This window comes from Eublepharis macularius, chromosome 2 (assembly GCF_028583425.1).
Source record: "Eublepharis macularius isolate TG4126 chromosome 2, MPM_Emac_v1.0, whole genome shotgun sequence".
Lineage (NCBI taxonomy): Eukaryota > Metazoa > Chordata > Lepidosauria > Squamata > Eublepharidae > Eublepharis > Eublepharis macularius.
In genome coordinates, this window is record NC_072791.1 from 10,635,911 (window position 1) to 10,656,443 (window position 20,533).

The 20,533-nt window shown below is 47.8% G+C and overlaps 1 protein-coding gene across 1 annotated transcript in view; it reads left to right on the plus strand.

The window, feature by feature from the left end:
- DACT1 (dishevelled binding antagonist of beta catenin 1) overlaps window positions 1–20,533 on the plus strand; it is a 54,701-nt gene that overhangs the window by 22,425 nt on the left and 11,743 nt on the right. Inside the window, exons 4-5 of the mRNA XM_054972018.1 lie at window positions 1,809–2,645; window positions 19,297–19,429. Coding sequence (XP_054827993.1) covers window positions 1,809–2,645; window positions 19,297–19,429 — 970 coding nt within the window. The remainder of the gene's footprint in view (window positions 1–1,808; window positions 2,646–19,296; window positions 19,430–20,533) is intronic.

Consider the following 20,533-nt stretch of genomic DNA (forward strand, 5'->3'; position numbering starts at 1 on the left):
GCGAAACATCTGGGAGCCCCTACAATACAAAAGCCTTTTGAATAATTCAGTTTTGCATTGTGTGTGGAAGGCTAGGTGAGTGGGGGCTCTCCTGACCTTCTCAGGCAGGCTGTTCCACAGGGTAGGGGCCACCACAGAGAAAGCCCGTGTACAGGCTGCTGTTGATTTCTCCCATGTGTAGGGTGGTACCTGCAGGAGACCCTGTTCAGATGAGCAAAGCTGCTGTGGAGGGACGTAGGGAGGGAGGGGGTCCCTTAGGTATGCCGGGCCAAGGCCGTGAAGAGCTTTGTATGTGATATGTGGTTGGGCTGCCAATCAGCACTCTGCTGGTTCAATTCCCACTACTGCCATGAGCTCAACAGGTTGCCTTGGGCAAGCCACTCCTCTCAGCCCCAGCTCCCCAGCTGAATTGCGGGGATAATAATAACACTGACTTTGTTCATCGCTCTGAGTGTGGAACTAATCTGCCCAGAGGAGCAGTATGTAAGAGCTGTTCTTATTATCTCACCCGGTGGCCAACCAGTTATTCTGGAAGGCCAACAACAGGCCATTAAGGCCGAAGCCTCCCTAAATGTTGCCTCCGGGTGCTGGGTCTCAGAGACTGACAGCATCCAAATGTGGAGATTCTTTGCATGTGCTCCTCCATCCCTCCCTTATATTCTCCAGGATGCAAGCCCTAGCAATGAAAACCAACAGCAGAGCCTTGCCCCACTTTAAGTTCTGATCTTAGTACAACTTCCATGCACATGGGCAGAATACCTTTGAATACGAGAGGAATGTATTTTTAGGCAAGTAGCCGTGTTGGTCTGCGGTAAAACAGCAGGACTGAGGTCCAGGGGCACCTTCGAGACTAACAAGATTTCTGGAGTGTGAGCTTTCCATCGTCAAAGCTCCCTTCTTCAGATACAGGGAGACCCCTGAGCCTTTATATCTCATATAAAAGGGTATAAAGGTTTAGGGATATAATTGGATGGGGGACCTCCAACAAAGGTTAGGGTTGCAGAGGCAGGCAATGGCAAACCGCCTCTGTTAGTCTTTTGCCATGATAAACCCCACCAGGGGTCGCCATAAGTCAACTATGACTTGAGGGCAGGATTTCATTTTTTATATTGGGATATAAAAAGGCTCAGGGAACTCCACTCTTTCCTGTACCTGGAGAAGGGAGCTCTCAAAAGCTTACACTCTGGAAATCTAGCTGGTCTCGAAGGTGCCCCTGGACTCCAATCCTGCTGGAGATCAGCTGGAATTCCAGGAGATCTCCAGGCCCCACTTGGAGGTTGGCAACTGCGGTTCAGGGGTGCCCCTGGACTCCAATGCTTTTGGCAATCAGCTGCTTTACCCTTTACAGTGTTGTCAGGTACATATGCTGGTATTCCACATGCAGAGAAACTATGTAATTGGGACCATAACCGCATCGAATCTATCCACGTACTCTTAAGTCGTCCTGAATTTTTAAAACTTAAGACAGGATCCGATTTCCCCCCTTAATTAGTAAGTATTTTGCTTCTTCAACTGTTTAGACTTCCAGGCTAGTGAGCAATACATTCAGATGGGTTCCGTATAGGATCGCTAGATTTTTGGCTGCCGTTGCAGAAACACGGAAACATCCTAAAGCAACTGCATAAATTTGAATAGTATGTGGGTAGCTTTTATTAATTGCCTAAACATACTCTCAAGAAAGAAAGAAAGAAAGAAAGAAAGAAAGAAAGCTGTGATTCTAGCTCTCCAGGCCCAGCCTGGAGGTTGGCAAACGTTGTTCAGGGGTGCCCCTGGACTCCAATCCTGTTGGAAATGAGCTGTGATTCCAGGAGCTCTCCAGGCCCCGCCTGGGGGTTGGCAACTATGGTTCAGGGACTCTCCTCTCTTCCCCGTATCGGAAGAAGGGAGCGCGGACTCTCTCCAGCTCATACCCTGAAACCCTCGTGGGTCTGGGAAGTGCCCCGGGAGGCCAATCCTGTTGGAAATCGGCTGAGATTCCAGCTCTCCCGTCCCCACCTGGAGGCTGGCAACCGCGGCCCATAGGCGCCCCTGCCCTCCAGCCCCGCTGGAGGCTGGCAACGGCAGCGGCGCGCTCGGGAGCCCCTTCCCCGGGCACGGAGGCGGCTCGGCGCGCGCCCCCCTCGGGCTGCCTTTCCCAGGGCGCGCCGGAGGGGAGGAGCCGCGGCGGCGGCGGCGAGGGGGCAGGTCAGGCCGGGCAGCAAAAGCGGGCGGCGGCGGCGCGCAGGCGGCAGAGGCGGGATGGAGGCGGCGCTGCTGGAGCGGCGGCTCCGCTGAGCGGCTCCGGCTCGGGGATGAAGGCGAGCGCGGAGGCCGGGCAGCCGCAGCCGCAGGAGGGCGAGGCGCGCTGCCCGCGGGAGGGCGGCCGGAGCGAGGCGACGGAGGCGGAGCGGCTGCGCACCCGGGAGCGCCTGGAGGCCACCCTCGCCGGGCTGGCCGAGCTGGCCTTCCTCCGCCGCCGCCAGGAGCTGCGCGTCCGGCGCCTGCTGCTGGGGGTCTCGCCCGCCGCCTCCCCGCCGGCGCGGCCCGGCCCCGGGGAGCCGCCGCCGCCGCCGGGGGATGGAGCCGGAGCCGGAGCCGGAGCGGCGGCGCGCAGCTTGGAGGAGAAGTTCCTGGAGGAGAACATCTTGCTCCTGCGCCGGCAGCTGGTGAGTCCGGCGCGGGGTCGGGGCGCGTGCAGAGGGCTGGCCCGGCGCCGGAGGGGGCTTCGGGTCGAGGAGGCGAGCGAGGTGCAGCCGAAGCGCGCTTTCCGGGGAGTAAGCCCCATTGGCTCAGACGGGGCTTACTTCCGAGTAGACCCGCGGCGCCGCAGTGTATGGGGGGGGGGTCTAGACGCCTGATCCCCCCCCCACCCCCTTGCATAAACTGAGAGTAAAAGATTGCGGGGTGAGAAGCGGCAGGAGTTGGCACCCTCGCCCAGCTGCCCCGGAGGAGGCGCGCACAATAGAGGGGAGAGGGTGGCGGGCGCATCGCCTTCCCTGCCCACCCCTAGCGGATCCCGGCCGCTTGGAGGTGCAGAAGAAGGCAATAGCAGGCAGCCCTCCCTGGGCGTAAGGGGGACCGAAGATATCGATAGGGTGGGATGCTTAAGGTCAAGAGAGGTGGCGGCGCACCTCTCCAAAAGCAGCCACCTGGGAGCAGGGCCGGGGCCTCCCCTGACTCTTGCAGCCCCCCCCCCACTTCTTGCTGCATGTCTGCCCCCCATATTCTGCAGGTCCGAACAGATCAGGTCTCTTTCCTTTGACCCCTGGAGTGCCATTACAACTCCAGAGACGACTCTTGGGTGCAGTATATAGAGACTGTATTTTAAATCAACCCCCCCCCCAATCTAGACTCCCCAAGGGCAGGACAGCTTCACTTTTTTCTAGCCTGCCTAATGCATCCTCCGCTGCCCTTCACTCACCCTCCCGTGAGCTAACAATAGCACCCTCTACTATATTGTGATTAATTACTGCAGCTTCCAAATAAGGGATCTTTGTCTCTGTGTCTGTGTCTATGTGTGTCACAAAAGTGACCTTAGGGAATGGAGCCCCCCCCCAATTCCCTGTCGCCTCCATCACGCACAGACACCGACCCCCTCCAGTGTTCCAGCTGGTCCGAATCTTTTCATGGGCGATCCGGGGAGGTCATTTCCTTAAAATGTTTTTGGGGGGTGGGGGGAGGGTGGGGAGGCAAAAGAAACGAAGTGCACACCTCTGGCGCTGGGCGTTGGGTTGAATATCCAATTGGCTGCCGTCAGGAATCAATTGGCTGCCACGGATGTTATTAACAGCATGTGTGCGCTGGGAGCAGACGTTGGAGCCAGTACCGGATTGGGGCTAGCGTTCATCTTATCGGATTTCTGTCACTGCCTGGGCCTTTCTAGGTTACTCTCTCTGAATAGTAAAAAAAAAAGAGAAGGGGTCCAAATGCAATAGAAGCTTCCATTGATTCGGAGATTTCTGAAGGATGGGAGGTGTCGGGGGGGGGAGCCCTTGGTACTTTTACTTGGGTGTAAGCCCTACTTTGTCCTCTCCCAAGTCAGAGGGCAGAGGATTGCGGTGGAAATGTGCTTGTGTTAAACATTGCAACTGGGGTTATCCTGCTGTGATCTCCTCTGTGTAAATCCCTCCAGAAATGAATGGGAACAGCGGCGTCCTTGTGTGGCTCTCAGCTCATCCAGGGGAAAAAAATCCTTTCTTGGGAATTAAACTGAGATATTGGCAGCAAGCAGCTGAGCAGGGGAGAACCTCTTCTCAGAGCAAAAATCAAACCAGGCCCATTGCTTCCCGAAGCGGATGCTTCCCTGGCCGAGACTTTGCCGCATTCTGGTGCAGCTCGGCCCGGAGGGATTCCTGGAGCTTGCTGCAGAAAAGACTTTTTGCTCTTGGTTTTGTTTTCCCGCTGAGGCTCATGTGGGACGCGGCACCTTCCGGATCGGGCCATCTCTTACAGAGTGGCTTTGTGTGCATCATTTCAGCAGGGCTTCTGCGACAAAGTTTCTGGAGGTCTGTTCCTCGGCTGGACTGGAGTTTTTCTAGAAAGAGTTGCTGGTGAAGCGGAGACTGGAGAAACCCTGGTTCAGCTCCCTGCCTAGCCTTGAAGCTTGCTGGAAGACTTTGGGTTAGCCTCTGTCTCTCATTGCCTCCGTCCTAACCTACCTCCCAGGGTTGATGTTAGGAGAGGGGGCGAATCTGGATAAAATTGGGATGGATGGATAGATGCGAGTCTTCATCTTTTCTGTGCCAAGGAAGGCGAGGTTTATGTGCCAGCAGAGTTCAGCCTCTTCAGTCAAAGTAAATGAGGCAGGGGGGAAAAAACCAGCATGGTTGGAAATCGCTCAGCTGGAATTAGAGTTGGCCCAAGCCATTTTGCTCTTCCAAGTGCCCTCTTCTCATGCTGCCCGTGAGAGCTACAGGGACAGACACCCAAAGCAATGAGGGTGAGGGCACTCTCTCATGTGCTACACCAGTGAGGTCTGGCCGAGGCGGGCTGTGTACGCCGCAACTGCACCCAGAAGGCAGCGCCACCAGCCTGAGAGGTGATGACAGGCGCAAACCATGCCCTTTGCCACCCCTTCACCAGTTTGCTGCTCTAACAGGTCTCTTGGGTGGTGAACCATGCCTGGCTGGTCTACTTTACTTTGAAACCAATACTGAAGGAGTTTGGGGGTAGTTGCATGTGTAGAATTAGAACATATGGGAAAGGAGCCATGGGATGGTGGGTGGCAGGCAAGGAGAAAGTTGTGAGTCAGTGAGAAATGGTAACGGGAATGGGGAGACTCTGGCAGAAGGTCTGGGAATTGTGAGGCACACTGAAATGGTGGAAGACCTCGAGAAGAAAGTGAGACTCTATAGCCAGGAAACTGAGAAGAAATAATCGGCTTAGCCCCCCCCCCGTACCTTTCGGGTTTGACCCTCATGCTCCCATCTGCAGTAAAGTAGACACCACAACTTGCAAAGTTCCCCTTCTCTGTGGCTTTTAAAAGATACAGCAGGTCTACTCTGTCAGAGTTGGGAGCCTGCCCCACACAGCAGTTTCTGTTGCTTAGGACCTTTGTGAAGTTTCAGATCCAGCCAAATGGACAAACATCCCTTTCCTCACAGGAGCTGGATTGCAGATATTCCAACAGCAATGTTTCTGGGATAGTTGAGATTTTCGTGAATATTCTGATCTGTCACATCAAAACAACCAATTGGTGTTGGACGTTTCACCACCTCAAGCATGACGTGGTGCATCTGGAGGGTGTGTTTTCTGTTGTGAGCCGGTCAGAGTGGGATGGGAGGAATGCTGAAAACTCTCTTGTGTGTTCAGCAGCTGCAGTTCCATTCACTGCCACATGTTAGTTGCAGGAGTCTTTGGCCAGAAGTAATCCAAGGTGGGGAACAAGTAATTTGTCTGGATGGGTAGGGGGGAAGCATTTATCAGGACACGGAAACAGTTACAAACTGGAATAGTTAGTTCCCCCCCTCCTTTTCTCCTTCCTGAGAATGCTTTGCAAGTTATAGTGATTGTAAAATTGTTTACCGGCTAGTAATTTTTCTGCCGCGTGGCCCTAGACACAATACACATGTACAATAACATCAGACCCTGCTGTGGCCTGCCTGGTACAGATTAGAGTCTCCACACCTCTGTGCAAATGTGCGGCAAAGACCACAGCACCTTCCGATGTCTTGAAGGGTTCCTAGGGCATCATTGCCTGTTTGCAAGCATATTTCTGACCCTTTCCTTGAAACGTTGGTCATGATCGCTCACTTCTTTGGCTCTGCTGAGCCCTGCGGTTTAGTCCTCTCTGGCCCACCCTGACTTCTTGGACAGATCTCAGCTTGGATCCAACTCTACATCCAAGCTCATCTCTCAGTTCAGGTCTGGCTTCCTCACTCAAGAAGACCTGGGTCCTGCAGGGTAGCACTGAAGCTTGCTGAGATATAATAATCGTTGCGTGCAAGAAAAGGAGGGTGCTTAAATAAGCAAGAAAAGTGGAATGGGTCAGACAAAAGACAGGTTGGCCGAGGACCTGAAGGTGTAGGGTTGCTTCTTCCCGGATGCATCCTCCGGACTCACTTTCTCCATGGAGTCTGTGGCTTAAGCCCTCTTCCTCCCCAGCTAGCCCAAGTATGTGTATCTGATGCTTTAGGAGGGTTTGTAAAAATGCCTCTAGATGGTATTTTTTGCATCGGTCCACTGCAACCCTTCTCTCTCTCTCTCCTTTCCCTGTTGTCTTCTCTCTCAGCAAAATTTAGATTGTAAGGTCCTTGGGGGGCGGGGACCTGCCTCTCTTGTCAGTGAAACCCAGTCCATTACATGCACGTAGGGCGCATGGCTTAAACCCAGAAGATGGGCAGACATTGAAATTTTCTTGTTATGCAGATTCAAGGTTCTGGTATTGACCTATAAGGCCCTGTGCAGACTGGGACCAGCGTATCTATGGGACCGTCTCTCCCCATATATTCCCCGGAGGACACTCCGATCAGGGGACAAACAGCTGTTGGTGGTCCCTGGCCCCAAGAAGGCCCGCCTAGCCTCGACTAGAGCCAGGGCCTTTTCGGTCCTGGCTCCCACCTGGTGGAACTGTCTGCTGAAATCAGGGCCCGGCAGGACCTACTATCCTTCCGCCGGGCCTGCAAGACAGAGTTGTTCCGCCAGGCATATGGCTGAGGCTGGGCCTCCGCCGGCCTGAAAAAAATGGGGTGTATAAAATCTTAACCCTCCCTGTGAAGGCTGTCCACTATCCTGGTTTAAATGTGTGTTAATAGAAATACACTGCTGTTTTAATGATGTTTTAATGTAGGTGAATTTTTATTGTATTTTAATATGTTATTATCCGCCCTGAGCCCGCTCGCGGGGAGGGCGGAATAGACATTTGAAATAAATAAAATAAATAAATAAATTGATGGATGGTCGTAGTGGCATCTGCCCAGGTGGAAATCTCCGGGAGAGACTGGCCCTTTGGTGTTGCTTCTACTTGTGCTTGCGTGCCGTTGTGCTCCTTAACGTATGAATTACATGTGGTTGTTCTAGGCTGGTGCTGCTAGATCCATGGGCCGGACTTTTCTATAAGTTCCAGAGTCACTGTGGTGTATTGGGTAAGAATGACAGATTAGGACGTAGGAGAGCCAGAATAAAATCCTTTACTTTCTGGCATGAAGCTCATTGGGTGGCCTTGGGGTGGTCACTCTCCGTCAGCCTATCCTACCTTACTGGGTTGTTGTGAAGATGAAACAGCATGGAAAAGTGTCTGCACTGTAATGGGTAGGTTCAGGGGTCATGTTGTAGAAAAAGAGCGGGAGGAACTCATTAGCATATGCCACCCCCCTTGACATCACCAGAAGTGTGTCATTAGCATAACTGATTTGCATATGCCACACCCCCTTTCATCACCTATCCTGGCTGTTTTGGACCCAATCCTGGCTATTCAGGGCCAAAATTGGGCCCAAAATGGCAAAAAGGGGCTGAAAATGGCCGAAAAGGGGCCCAAAATGGACAGGGTTGGGCCACTGCTGAGTGGGAGAGTGATCCACCACCTGTCAGAGGCCTGATCCCGGCCGTTTCGGCCCCAATCCAGGCTGAAACGGGCCCAATATGGCCGAGAGTCAGGTGGGCGGGGCCACCTTACATGTGACCTCTTTGGGGAACTGCTAGAACTGCGCTCCTGTGCATTCCCCCTCAAAATGAGCCCTGGGTAGGTGGAAGATGCACATGGTGGCTTCCATATGGCTGGTGCGTTGAGTGATCTGACCCTGAACTAACACAAAGGAAGAATAGCAAAAAAGGGTGTTGGTGAAACTCTTCCCATATCCAATCTCCAGCACCTTCAATTAAAAGGAAATAACTCACGTGAAAGACCTCCACCTGAGACCCTGGAGAGCAGCCACTAGTCAGAGCACATAAGACCGACCTAGGGTCCAACCAGGAGTAAGGCAGCTCTGGATCTTCTGGTTCCCAGAAAGTGGCTAACGTACGTGAGGCACAGGGACTGGAGGTTTGCACAAAGGAGAGGGCATTACAAAGCAGAGGCCTCTAAGGTTTAATTCTTCCAAACAGTACGTGGACTGAAGAGACCTGGACTCAGTTGCCACTCGTTAACCTACTTCTCAAGGTTGTTGTTGTGAAAGTAAAGAGGAGCAAACTGACCGTGTATGCCATGGCTTATGACAGAGCATGCCTAGAAGGTCTCCATCATCTCCAAATAAAGGATTTTGGGACCGGTGTTGGGAGAGACCTTTCTCTGCTGGAAAGTTGCTGCCGATCAGAATAGATTCTGTGGAGCTGGACAGATTCGTGGTCTGATTCGGTGCAAGGTGGCTTCATGTGAGCTGCTTAGAAGGTGGACAAGATTCAAACGTGATAGATGAAAGCTCTCAGGATTATGCTCTAGAAATAGTCCCTCCTTTTTCTTGGGCGTGTTTTGTGGCTTGTCATGAAGTCAAAGATGGAGTTTTGCCAGGCACGGCTGCACGTGGCATCGTCTGGCGCCATAGCAGGCCTGTCAGACAATGTCATGTTGAATAGTATATAAAACTATATTTCTTGTGAGCGTCTAAATTTCCATGGTCTCTGGGCTCACATTTCTTCTTTAAACAATAATTTAAAAAATCCTGTACATTGATTGACGGCTTTAGATTTCTCCCTTTTAAGGGGATCAATTCTGTGGCATGTGGCCATTTGGAAGCGATGGACTATAGCAGCAATTATAGAGATGGTGAGAGAGTGAGCTGCAAAGTCCTGAGTTAAAATCCTGACATGCCCACGGGCTTGCTAGGTGGGTTTCGATATGAGAGCAATAATACTGGCCCACTTTGCAAGGCTGCTGTGAAGATTATTGCAGTATCGTGTGATGAGATCGGTGATTAGGAGATGCCCTGGGGACTCTGCATAAAGCTGCCTTGAATTCCATCAAAAGCAGAGAGAATCCCGTGTCGACTTACTAGTAAGAATTAATATATCAGTCAACGTTTCTGGAACCTGTCACAGCCATGTGGAGTGGTCTTTGCTGGAGTAAATATTTCCTGGACTCGTCCCCTTTTGGATACATAGTGCTTATGACCTGTATATTATATAATTGTCTTGTGCTATGTTTGCTTCTGCACTTTATAAGGGAGTGCAATAATATAATTAATAGGCACTTTAGCACTAGCACTTTATATTTATATTTTAAGGTCCGTAATAGTGTAGCACTCGTATGAATTATTACTCCAACTGTGGGTCTGAGTTCTTACAAGGTTATTGTTGTGTATTAAGAAGCTCCACTGTGGACTTAAGTTGTTGCGGATTACGATTAAATATCATATATTTGTACCTTGATTAATATATTAATTCTTATTAGTAAGTCGATACGGGATTTTCTTTGCTTTCGTAAGTTTTTTACTATGTTACTCTCTGTATTGTAATATTGAATTCCATCAAGGCAAGGCCAAACTGCACTAAATTAGATGTGTTCACTAGAGTAACCCTAAGTGGCAGCATGGGGCCTGCTAAACTGCAAGCATATGACATCACAGTCATGTGACAGGAAGAGGGGGAGCCACGATTGTGACGGGACGGTAGGCAGCATTCCACGGCAGCCAAGGACGGAAGATGCCATCCAGGCATTGGGAGGTGTGCTACCATGTAGAATGAGCCCAGCATCAGCTGCTCCTCTCAACTTCCATGCAGAGAGAGGCAAGAGGAATGGCACGCGGTGGAACGGAGTTCTGGCACCTCTTGAAAATACTCGGCAGTAGTGCGTGAAAATAATAATATTTCAAAGAATCCCGTGTGTTTCTTCCTCATTTCCCTCTTGAGAGTTCCGCCACCTCTTTTCCCAGAAAAAAAAAACCTGGGCAACTCTGTAGGGAATTGTGAACCTCCCAGGGGTCCCGCCTCAGGAGTTGAAGACCACTAACTAGATTACTTAACCATAGTATGGTTAAGTAATCTTGGTTGGCAACCGGCAAGGGCGTGGGGGATAGATACTGGGGGTAAAACCAGCATCACATATTGCTGCGTTGTCATTTCTGGGCAAGTACCCATGACATCACAGTGTCACATGACACTCTAGGGATTTCACTAATCTCTGTGGTTTTTACCCTAGAGGTCAGGGGAAGTCCTAGAGTGTCACATATGACACAGTGATGATGAAAGAAGTGGCCTTCCCCCTACCATTTTTCTCCATTTGCTCATCAGAATAGCAGCCGGGGGTAAAGGCTGCTGGAAGGAGATCGCCCACTAAAGTGGGCAACCCGGGAACCCTGCTTAACATTTGGAACTTTTTCCAGTCAAAGGTGTCAGACTATGGAATCCCTGTTATCTAGAGTTTGTCTCCCCCTTCTGCAAGAAGCACAATTTCTTGATTTCAAAAGGTTTATTGAAAGACTAGGCTCTGACACAAGTATCCATATTCCAAGGCCTAGAAAGGATCTTGGCTGAACACAGTCATTGTCGAGAATGGGAAAAGAAAGCACAACATGTGATACATCAAACCCTTCATTCCCAGCCTCCCCCCATCTTCCATGGCGATGAGAACTTGGCTGTGGGAAGGCTCGGCCCGTCAAGGTCTCTGGCTGTAGAAACAGATAAGAGTATTCTCTCCCATGGAAAGCGCGGTCAAAATAACACCTGGACCTGGAGGGAGAGAAAGACTAACGACTATAGAATTAAACATGGCGTAACTCTGACCAAGGAACCACAGAATATATTAGATCCTGAAAAAAGGGGGCTTGGCGGTAAGAAAGACCAGCCAGATGGGGCAGCAAATTATTTTGCGGCTCTCAAGTGTCAGGTAGTCCTCTAGTCTGGGAGCATAAATGTTTCAAGGAGGCTTCAAATAGGTCCGCAAGTGAAATTCAACCTTTAGGTTGATGATCACTTGCAGACGTCAGTAGGCAGTCCTCGTATCTGATTGTTTCAAAACCATTTTTTCCTGCTGCTACTTTACCACACGTTATGTTTACATCTCGTTCCTTATTAATTTTGATCAGCTTGTTCATAAAGAAAGAATGAAAAAGGAATCCTGGGCTGGATCCAAAGTACTGCAAGCAGAGCAAAGCTCGTGAAACGAGAGTTTCCTGCCTCCCCCATCCAGCAGCAGCCCACTGAGGCCCCTCAACATTCTGTTCCTGGGGGTCAGAGAACCGTCTCAAGGGGATCACGACAGGAGGGGGGAATGGGCAAAAATGGCCCCTCTGCCAGCAAAAATGATGTCATGTCAGCAGAACAGATCCTTTGGCTCAAAGCCCTTGCCATTGAAATTCATAAGCATAAGCACAATCTCAACAGGAAAGAAGAGAGTTTAAGCATGAATAGGGCATGGTTTCCAGTCCTGAAAAACTCCAGACTAACAAAATACCCTACATCTTACAATAGCCCTACAGAAAAGATTAGCATACCCAACCACCAATCCATATGTAAAAGAACCTCCTCAGGATACAGTGAAGCTTCCCTCCATTAGTATGCCAAAACCTGGGAAACTCTTACAAGATGACTGAGCCCAAACCCACCTTCCTGAGTAGATATAAATTACCTGCTAACATCTTCTCCACACATTGACACGGAGAGATCTCTGTCTTTCGGCGCTGCACCTCTGAAGATGCTAGTCGCACCTGCTGGCGAAACGTCAGGAACTACAATGCCAAGACCACGGCCGTACAGTCCGGAAAATCAACAACTAACCTTTGTCTTTAATTTAGGAAAGTGTACATTATTGGTGCGCACGGCAAAAAGGCAGGTCTCTGCCCCAAGCAGCTTACAGTGTAAAGTGTGATATAGGGAAGAGGCAAAGTTGTGGAAAGTGCTGTCAGGTTGCAGCCAGCTTATGATAACCCTTCAGGGTTTTCCAGACAAGAGACCAACAGAAATGATTTGCTGATGTCGTGACCTTGGACTGCCTTGGAGGTCTCCCATCCAGGGACTAATCAGGCCCAACCCTACTTAGTTTCCAAGCTCTGACAAGATCGGGTTAGCCTGGATCATCCAGCTCAGGGCAGAGGCCAAGTTAACAAGAGAAATGCATTTAGACTTCGGCATGGCATACAACAGGATTTTCAGGCACGAACATAAGTTGAGTGTCACATTTGAACATTTTCTCATATAACACCCCCAGCCCCACATGTATGAAAAAAATAGCACATCGGGATGAAAAGTTGTGGCAGAGCTCTTCACATGCTCTGCCTCTTTGTCATTTTCAGGGAATTGTTAGCACTGAGGATGCACTCCATTCTATCCCATTAACGTCTCGCTATCTCGTCACCACTTCGTTTGGCCGCATGTGTGCAGTGGGCCTTAGACTTGTTTTAGTTGGACATGAGGAATGAGAGTGCCGTTGTCAGGCATGGGCTTAATGACTCCAGAAGGGAGTTTTTGATTTTTGCTGAGTCATTGCTGAGTTTTACATTCCCCACCCCACACCATTAGACCTTTAGACATTGTCTTCTGGGTATTTTATGGTAGATTCCGAGCCAGAGCTATTGACTTGTGGGATTTTGCATTTGTGTGCTGTCTTATTGAAATTGGGCTCTTACCCACGCAAAGAGACAGTGTGTAATGGTTAGAGTGTTGGACTAGGATCTGGGGTGGGGATCCCCCAGATTCGAATCCCCCACTCTGCCATAGAAACTCGCTGGGTGACCTTGGGCCAGCCATGTATTCTCAGTGGGCAGGAGGATATAAATGAAGTTAAAATAAAAATGTTAAAAATGCAAAACAAAACAGCTATGTGTTGTGATGCTAACTGCATCCTTCCATTTCTAAAAACTGGTTTGCGTTAATGAGCACGTGAACACATAAAGTCATCTTAAACTGAGTGAGACCTTTGGTCTGTCAAAGGTCAGTAATGCTGAGGTCAGTATTGCTGAGCCGATTCGGGAATCCCAAAGCAAATTTTTCAGAAGTGATTCGTATTGCTTCGGGAAGCTTCGGGCAAAGCGGCAGCTGCCGGTCCGCAGCACTTTTCTAGCTGTTTGCATTTGCAAACAGTAAGAAAAGTTTCAAATTTCCTGCCTATCGACTGAAAAAAGTGGCAGGCATTTGAAAGCAGCAACACTTTTCTTGCTGTTTGCAAACGGCGAGAAAAGTGCTGCTTTGTGCTTCGGTGTGCTCTGTAAAGATTCCAGTTTAAACACCCACATCTCGTAAACATGAAGCGGGAAACCTGATTCTTTTTGGGGTGCACACCCCTAATATCTACTCTGACTGGCAGCAGCTCTCCAGGGTCCGAGGTGGACAACTTTCACATGACCTGTGACCTGGCCCTTTAACTGGCATTGAACCCGGGATCTTCTCCAAGCCAAGCAAGTGCTCTACCCCTGAGCCGTAGCCCCTCCCTGAATGCTTCTAGAGCTGGAAAATGCTTATTTGGGATGCCTTCTGACAACAGAAGTAGATGTCATTTGATAGGCGCATTCGTTGTGTGAACGTTCCTTAATAAGAAGTAACTTTTTCAAAAATAATCTATATTTTATCTTTGTCGTTGATCACTTTTTCTGGGATTCCCTGACGGAGAATGAATGTTCTCAGAATGCCTTGGGACGCAGCAATCTTGCAGGCGTGACTTTGCTTTTGCAGCTGTCATGTTGTTGCTGTTGGACGTCATACCTTAAATATTAGATTTTTATCCTTCTCTTTCTCTGAGGCATTCAGCAGTTTATGAGCTCTCCTTCTGTTTTATTCTCCTAACAACCCTGTGAGGTAGGCCAGACTGAGAACGTGTGACTGCCTCTTAGTCCTCCAACAGACTGGGCTGATTTGAACCTAATTTCTCCAGTCCAACACAGCATTTACTATTCTACCACATTGGTTCTCATAGTTAACTGCCTTTCTCCCATTGAAAATCCAGAGCAGCTTACATTATTCTTCTCTACTCCATGGTGTCTTCACACCAACCCTGAGTGGTAGGTTAGGCTGAGAGTGTATAACTGGCCCAAGGTCACCCAGCAAGCTTCCATGGCAGTGTAAGGTTTTGAACCTGGGTTTCCCAGATACTCATCTGGCACTCTAACCACTACACCACACTGCAGTTGGGAAATGTTTTGGATGCTTTCTGAATTGATAGAAACTGTGGGAAGGCAGTATCCCAAAGTGAAATCTCTACTGAAGGGTCAGAATGTGTATAAAATAGCTGTCTGCTTCTCACTTCCAAATGTACCTGTATTTATTCTAAACTCTTTCTTCTGGGCCTGTTAAGCTGTCTTCGTGTGTTGCACCAATATAGATAAAAGCACATGACAATAATCAACACTAAGCAATATTAGGACATGTACTTATATTCTAGATGAACTTTCAAACTTTGCATGAACTGTTTTTTTCAGAGTGTTAGGTAATTCTAACAGGCATGCTTTAATCTTTTAACAGTCAATTAAAATCGTGGACTCCTATCTAGATTAATGTTCCTCTGTCAGAGATTCAACCAGTAATGATCTCTTAACTCTTTCTGACGTTTCTCAGAAATTTATAGTTTTGTTTTGCACGTTGAGTATGTCACTTTTTACTAATTGGAAGGTTATACAATAGAAATTATGAATATTCAATAAAGCATCAAACCAATTATTGTTTGTTTGTGCTATCACGTGAAAAGATCTTAGATATTTGCATATGATAACTTATCAAAAATGCAAATTCAGATAGAGTGTCAGAGCTCTGCTGGAAGAAATCTCTTGAGAAAATCTAGGTGAGATTATCTTTGCCTATGCATTTCGTAGAAACTTTGATCGTGTTAAACTTAGAATTAATTAGGAAATGTTAGCAAACTTATTTCTTATTGCCTTTCTGTGTTCTGTTTTTATAGGATTCTTATTAATAATCATTTATATTTTAATTACTTGCTTCATTAAAAAACTAGGGTGTATTTTCAATAAAGTGAAATAAACTCTAGACCGGTGTCTGTGTCCTTAATAAGGAACTGCAAAGCAATATCGAACCCTATATAAAATAAATGTACTGATAAACAGGTGGTTCAAAGAACTTAGCAGTTTGACAGGTCTGAAAACTAATTGCTGAAAGCTTTCCAAGAGAAAGATAAATCTTTCTTTTGGCTAGTGGAAGCTTGGTTCAGACACGGGCAGAGAGCCCGTTACAGGTGGGAAGTCGGTTGGTTGCTAGGCATGCAGATAGGGCTGAAAGGAAGGTTGGTATCATGCCTGCTAATGTAATTAATAAGTTGAGTGGTTTTCTGCTTTAGGAAACAGTGTGACTCTCCAGTGCAGTTCTGGGGTGGGGTGGTGGAGAATATTTGGAGAGCTTTCTGTAAGGTGGAAGTGTTGCAAGTTTTTCCACATTCTTTCTGTTGCTTTCCCCTCTCTTTAAGAACAGGATTTGAGTCCAGTGGCACCTTAGAGACCAACAAGGTTTTTAGGGCATAAGCTTTTGAGAGTCAAAGGGAACTGGACTCAAACCCTGCGGTTCTACCGCAGACCAGCACGGCAGCCTACTTGAAACTCTCTCCCTCTAAGCTTTCTGTTGACAACTCCTGTGCCCACATCAAGAAGGGAGTTTAGAAGAGAGTGGGCAGAACGTTAGACGCCTGAGACCGTAATATATAAATCCAGCAAACGTGGCAGCCAAGATGGCAGCTAAAGGGCAGCAATTGTACTGCCAGTGACCACCACCGGGGAGGGATCTGGTGTCCTCACAGGACGGTGGCGGTACTGTGGCTGCTGCCGTAGCACCAAGCAGGCACGTAGCAGTTAGATGGCTAGCAGGGCCTGGCATTGCTTAGTGATGTCATTGCCTTTGCGACGACTCCACAGCTACATGCTTGTGTCGTGCCGCCCTGTTGCCACGCCCTGATGTTCTCCAGTAAGGACACTGGCACGGCTTTCCCACTTGTTGGTGCTCAGCAGTTGGCAGTCGGTGGTCTTGTAATGAGCTGCCTCGAGGGGTACCTGTACCTGCCGCAGACCTCTGAAGCAGCTGCCCCCAAATCCCCTCAAAAGTATGGTTGCCACCCAGCTTTTACATGCTCAGAAAAAGGAAGTGCAAAGATCTACCTTCATTGGAAGATTGGATTGGAAAGATGATGGAGCTGAGATGGCCAAATTTAGAGCGTTAATCAGAGACAAAACTATATATTCATGGCAAATTGGAAACCCTTTATGGACTAGCTGCGAGAGACGAAGAAAAATGAATTATTGATTTGTGGTTTCAATTTTTAAGACTAAAGATCTGGGATATCAAGAAGATGAGATATAGAAAAAAGATATTAATTAGACGACAAGCTGATTGATACTAAAGGAGGAAGTATTGTAGATGAAAAACGATTGGATTGATAATATGCTTATTATACTTTTTACTGTTTTTTTTTACTTTTTATGTAGGCCACTGTTGGTTTTTGCTAGTCGTGTTTTTGTTATGTTTAACCTTCCTTCTTTGCTCTATCTTTTAACTTTTCTACAATAAAAAGAAAAAAAAGTATGGTTGCTGCTGTTCATAGCGAAGCTGGTCTTGGCTGCCAGCTGATCTTGTTTGTGCAAAACAACCTTTCAGCAACATTATCCGGTGAGCGAGTTAAATGAATTTCCGTCACCCCTATTCCAAGGAGCGCACCTATCTTATACGCAATTTGCCCAAAACATTTCAAGAGAGAAAGCAAAATATCTCTAAAAGCTTTATACAACTAGGGAAGTGACGAATAGATATAATTATAAGATTGAGCAGGGAAACTGATTACCCCGACCTGGGGTTAATGGGCTTATTTTAAACTCATTCTTTGCAGCCGTTGGCATTAAGGATCGAAGGTGTCTTTGCAGAACGGCTCGAGCTGTCTTCGTTATTTCCAGAAAGTGATGCATTGGTATAATTGGGGTAGAGAAGAGATTAGTGTGCAGGCGTTTATTATATCGATCTAGTTCTTGTTACCTGGACGGCGTACTGAGAAGGATACAAACCCCCCACCCCTCCATGTGCAATTGAGATTCAGACCGAGCCTTGAAAATTATCTTTCAAGCCTGAAATATTTGGATAAAGATTCTTTGGGGTTTTAAAATTATTAGTTGTTTATGGTCTTATCATGCCCTTACTCCATGGAGTTCAAGACGGCACAGATTGTTCCTCCGTGTTTTACAGTCACAACAACCTTGTGAGGTAGGCTTAGGTTGAGAGAGAATGATTAGTCTGGGAGGGGTGGTGATGGAGGAGAGTGCTCTCAAGTTATGGTGGGGTTTTCACAGCAAGAGATTAACAGGTGGTTTGCCAGTGCCTGCCTCTGCAACCCTTTGTTGGAGGTCTCCCGTCCAATTACTAACCAAAGCTGACCCTGCTTAGCTTCTGAGATCTGACAAGGTCAGGCTCACCTGGGCTGTCTAAGTCAGGGTTCTTGTAGGGGTATTGTGGCTTAATTTGAACCCACACTGGAAGATTGTACAGCAGTGGGGTGTTTGGAACAAGCAACTTTGCATAAGCACAGAAAAATTGTTCCATGTAGTACTGGTGGGCTGAATTCAGCTTCCTGAGAATTTTATGTTCTTTTTTTTTAAAGTTTCTAGCTCATATTGGGAAGATAGACTTGAAAATATGAGGGCAGTGCCTGCTGAAATCTTGGCAGTCAGGTTTCCAATGTCTGGTCTGACCGCCTTCTAGCAGAACCAGAACAAATGAAGCTGATTTTGTAGAGAGATTTGAGCACTTTGTGGTATAATCTGAATTCGTTGGTAGAATAATTTTTTTTTTCCGTGCAAGGATGTGTGAACCTAAATGTGCCAGCTCTTGTGATTTTATTTTATTTTGTTTATTAAAACGTTTATATCTTGCCTTTCCGTGTGGCTCAAGGCAGCTTATTATGATAATTTTTAAAAAAATATTCCCAGTAAGAACCAAAATAAAGCAACATATTCCAAGTCCCCCATTAAAAGTTGTCTGTCGTTAACACCCCTTCAAAAGCAAGCCTCACAGCACCTCTTGAAAATCTCCAAGGTGATGTGGTGAGAGAGGAAAGACAACCCTTCTTAATGTGGGGTCCGCAGCTACAGTCATCAGTAACAATTGGAAATGGTAGGATTTGAGTCCACTGGCACCTTAGAGACCAACAAGGTTTTCAGGGTATAAGTTTTTGAGAATCAGCACTCCCTTCTTCAGATACAAGAAGAGTGGCGATCCCTGAGCCTTTATATCCCGATATAAGGGATATATATCCCTAAGCTATATCCCGATATAAGGGATATATATCCCTAAGCTATATCGCGATATAAGGGATATATATCCCTAAGCCTTTATACGGAAAGTAAAGGTTTAGAGATCTCCACTCCTCCCTGAATTGGAAGAATAATAAATAATAACAACATTTGGTTTATGGACCGTCCCTCAGGACAACTTAACACCCACTGAGAGCACTTTACAAAGTATGTTATTATCTCATGACAATCACCCTGTGAGGTGGGCGGGGCTGAGAGAGCCCTGAGAGAGCTGTGACTGACCCCAGGTCACCCAGCTGGCTTCACGCAGATAAGTGGGGAATCAAACCCGGCTCTCCAGATTAGAATCCCACCGCCTTTAACCACTACACCAAACTGGAACAAGGGAGCTTTCACTCGCAAAAGCTTACACCCTGGAAATCTTGTTGATCTCAAAGGTGCCACTGGACAAAAAATCCTGCTGTTGTACTGCAGACCAGCATGGCTACCTGTCTAAAAGGGGAAATTGGATTCTGCTACTGACCCTCTACTGTAGACATCCCTAATAATCCGGTAGCAATAGAAAGGGTCAACTTGGTTTCCTTTGATGGTGCAGGAAACTAGAAAGGCTGGACTTCCCGGCTCCTAGAATCAACCTTGGCTTTTGAAGCTGTGCAGACTCCCGTTAATCATTGCAACCCTTGGTGACGCCTTGTGTGTTCGTCTTTTGTCGTTGCTTTAGAACTGCTTGAGAAGGAGGGACGCTGGCTTGTTGAATCAGCTCCAAGAACTGGACAAGCAGATCAGCGACCTGAGGCTGGACGTTGAAAAAACGGCAGAGGAGCACCTGGAGATGGACAGTCGTCCCAGCTCAGGTAAGAGTTTCACCCTAGAGGTTTGCCCGTTTGGTTGCTTTGTAGCTCTGGAAGGCGCTCGTTTGTCATGTCTTAGTGTTGCAGAAGGCAAGGAAGGGCTATGATTCAGGGGTGGAGCCTCTGCTTGACATGCAGAAGGTCCCAGGTTCGATCCTCGGCATCCTTAGTTAAAAGGACTGATGTGAAAGAGTTCGATCTGAGACCCTGGAGAGCAGCTGTCAGTCTGAGTAGACAATAATGGGTTTGATGGTCTGATTCAATATAAGGCAGCTCCTTGTGTTCATAGAACAAGAGGGGTAGCCCTGTTAGACTGTCTGTAGCAGTAGAAAAGAGCAAGAGTCCAGTGGCACCTATAAGACCAACAAAATTGGTGGTAGGGTATGAGCTTTTATGAGTCACAGCTCACTTCTTCAGATATCAGTAGAAAAGAGCAAGAGAATAGTGGCACCTATAAGACCAGTAAAATTGGTGGTAGGGTATGAGCTTTTGTGAGTCACAGCTCACTTCTTCAAATATCAGTTGAAAAGAGCAAGAGTCCAGTGGCACCTATAAGACCAACAAAATTGGTGGTAGGGTATGAGCTTTCGTGAGTCACAGCTCACTTCTTCAGATATCAGTAGAAAAGAGCAAGAGAATAGTGGCACCTATAAGACCAACAAAATTGGTGGTAGGGTATGAGCTTTTGTGAGTCACAGCTCACTTCTTCGGATATCAGTTGAAAAGAGCAAGAGTCCAGTGGCAACTATAAGACTAACATAATTGGTAGTAAGGTATGAGCTTTCGTGAGTCATGGCTCACTTCTTCAGATACCAGTAGACGGGTCATTTTGTAGAAAAAGAGCTTGAGGAACTCATTAGCATAACTCATTAGCATATGCCAGGCCCCTTGACAACACCAGAAGTGTGTCATTAGCACAACTGATTTGCATATGCCACACCCCCTGACATCACCTATCCTGGCTGTTTTGGACCCAATCCTGGCCATTCAGGGCCGAAATTAGGCACAAAAATGGCAGAAAGGGGCTGAAAATGGCCAAAAAGGGGGCCGAAATGGTCAGGATCGGGCCGCTGCTGAGTGGGAGAGTGTTCCACCACCCATCAGAGG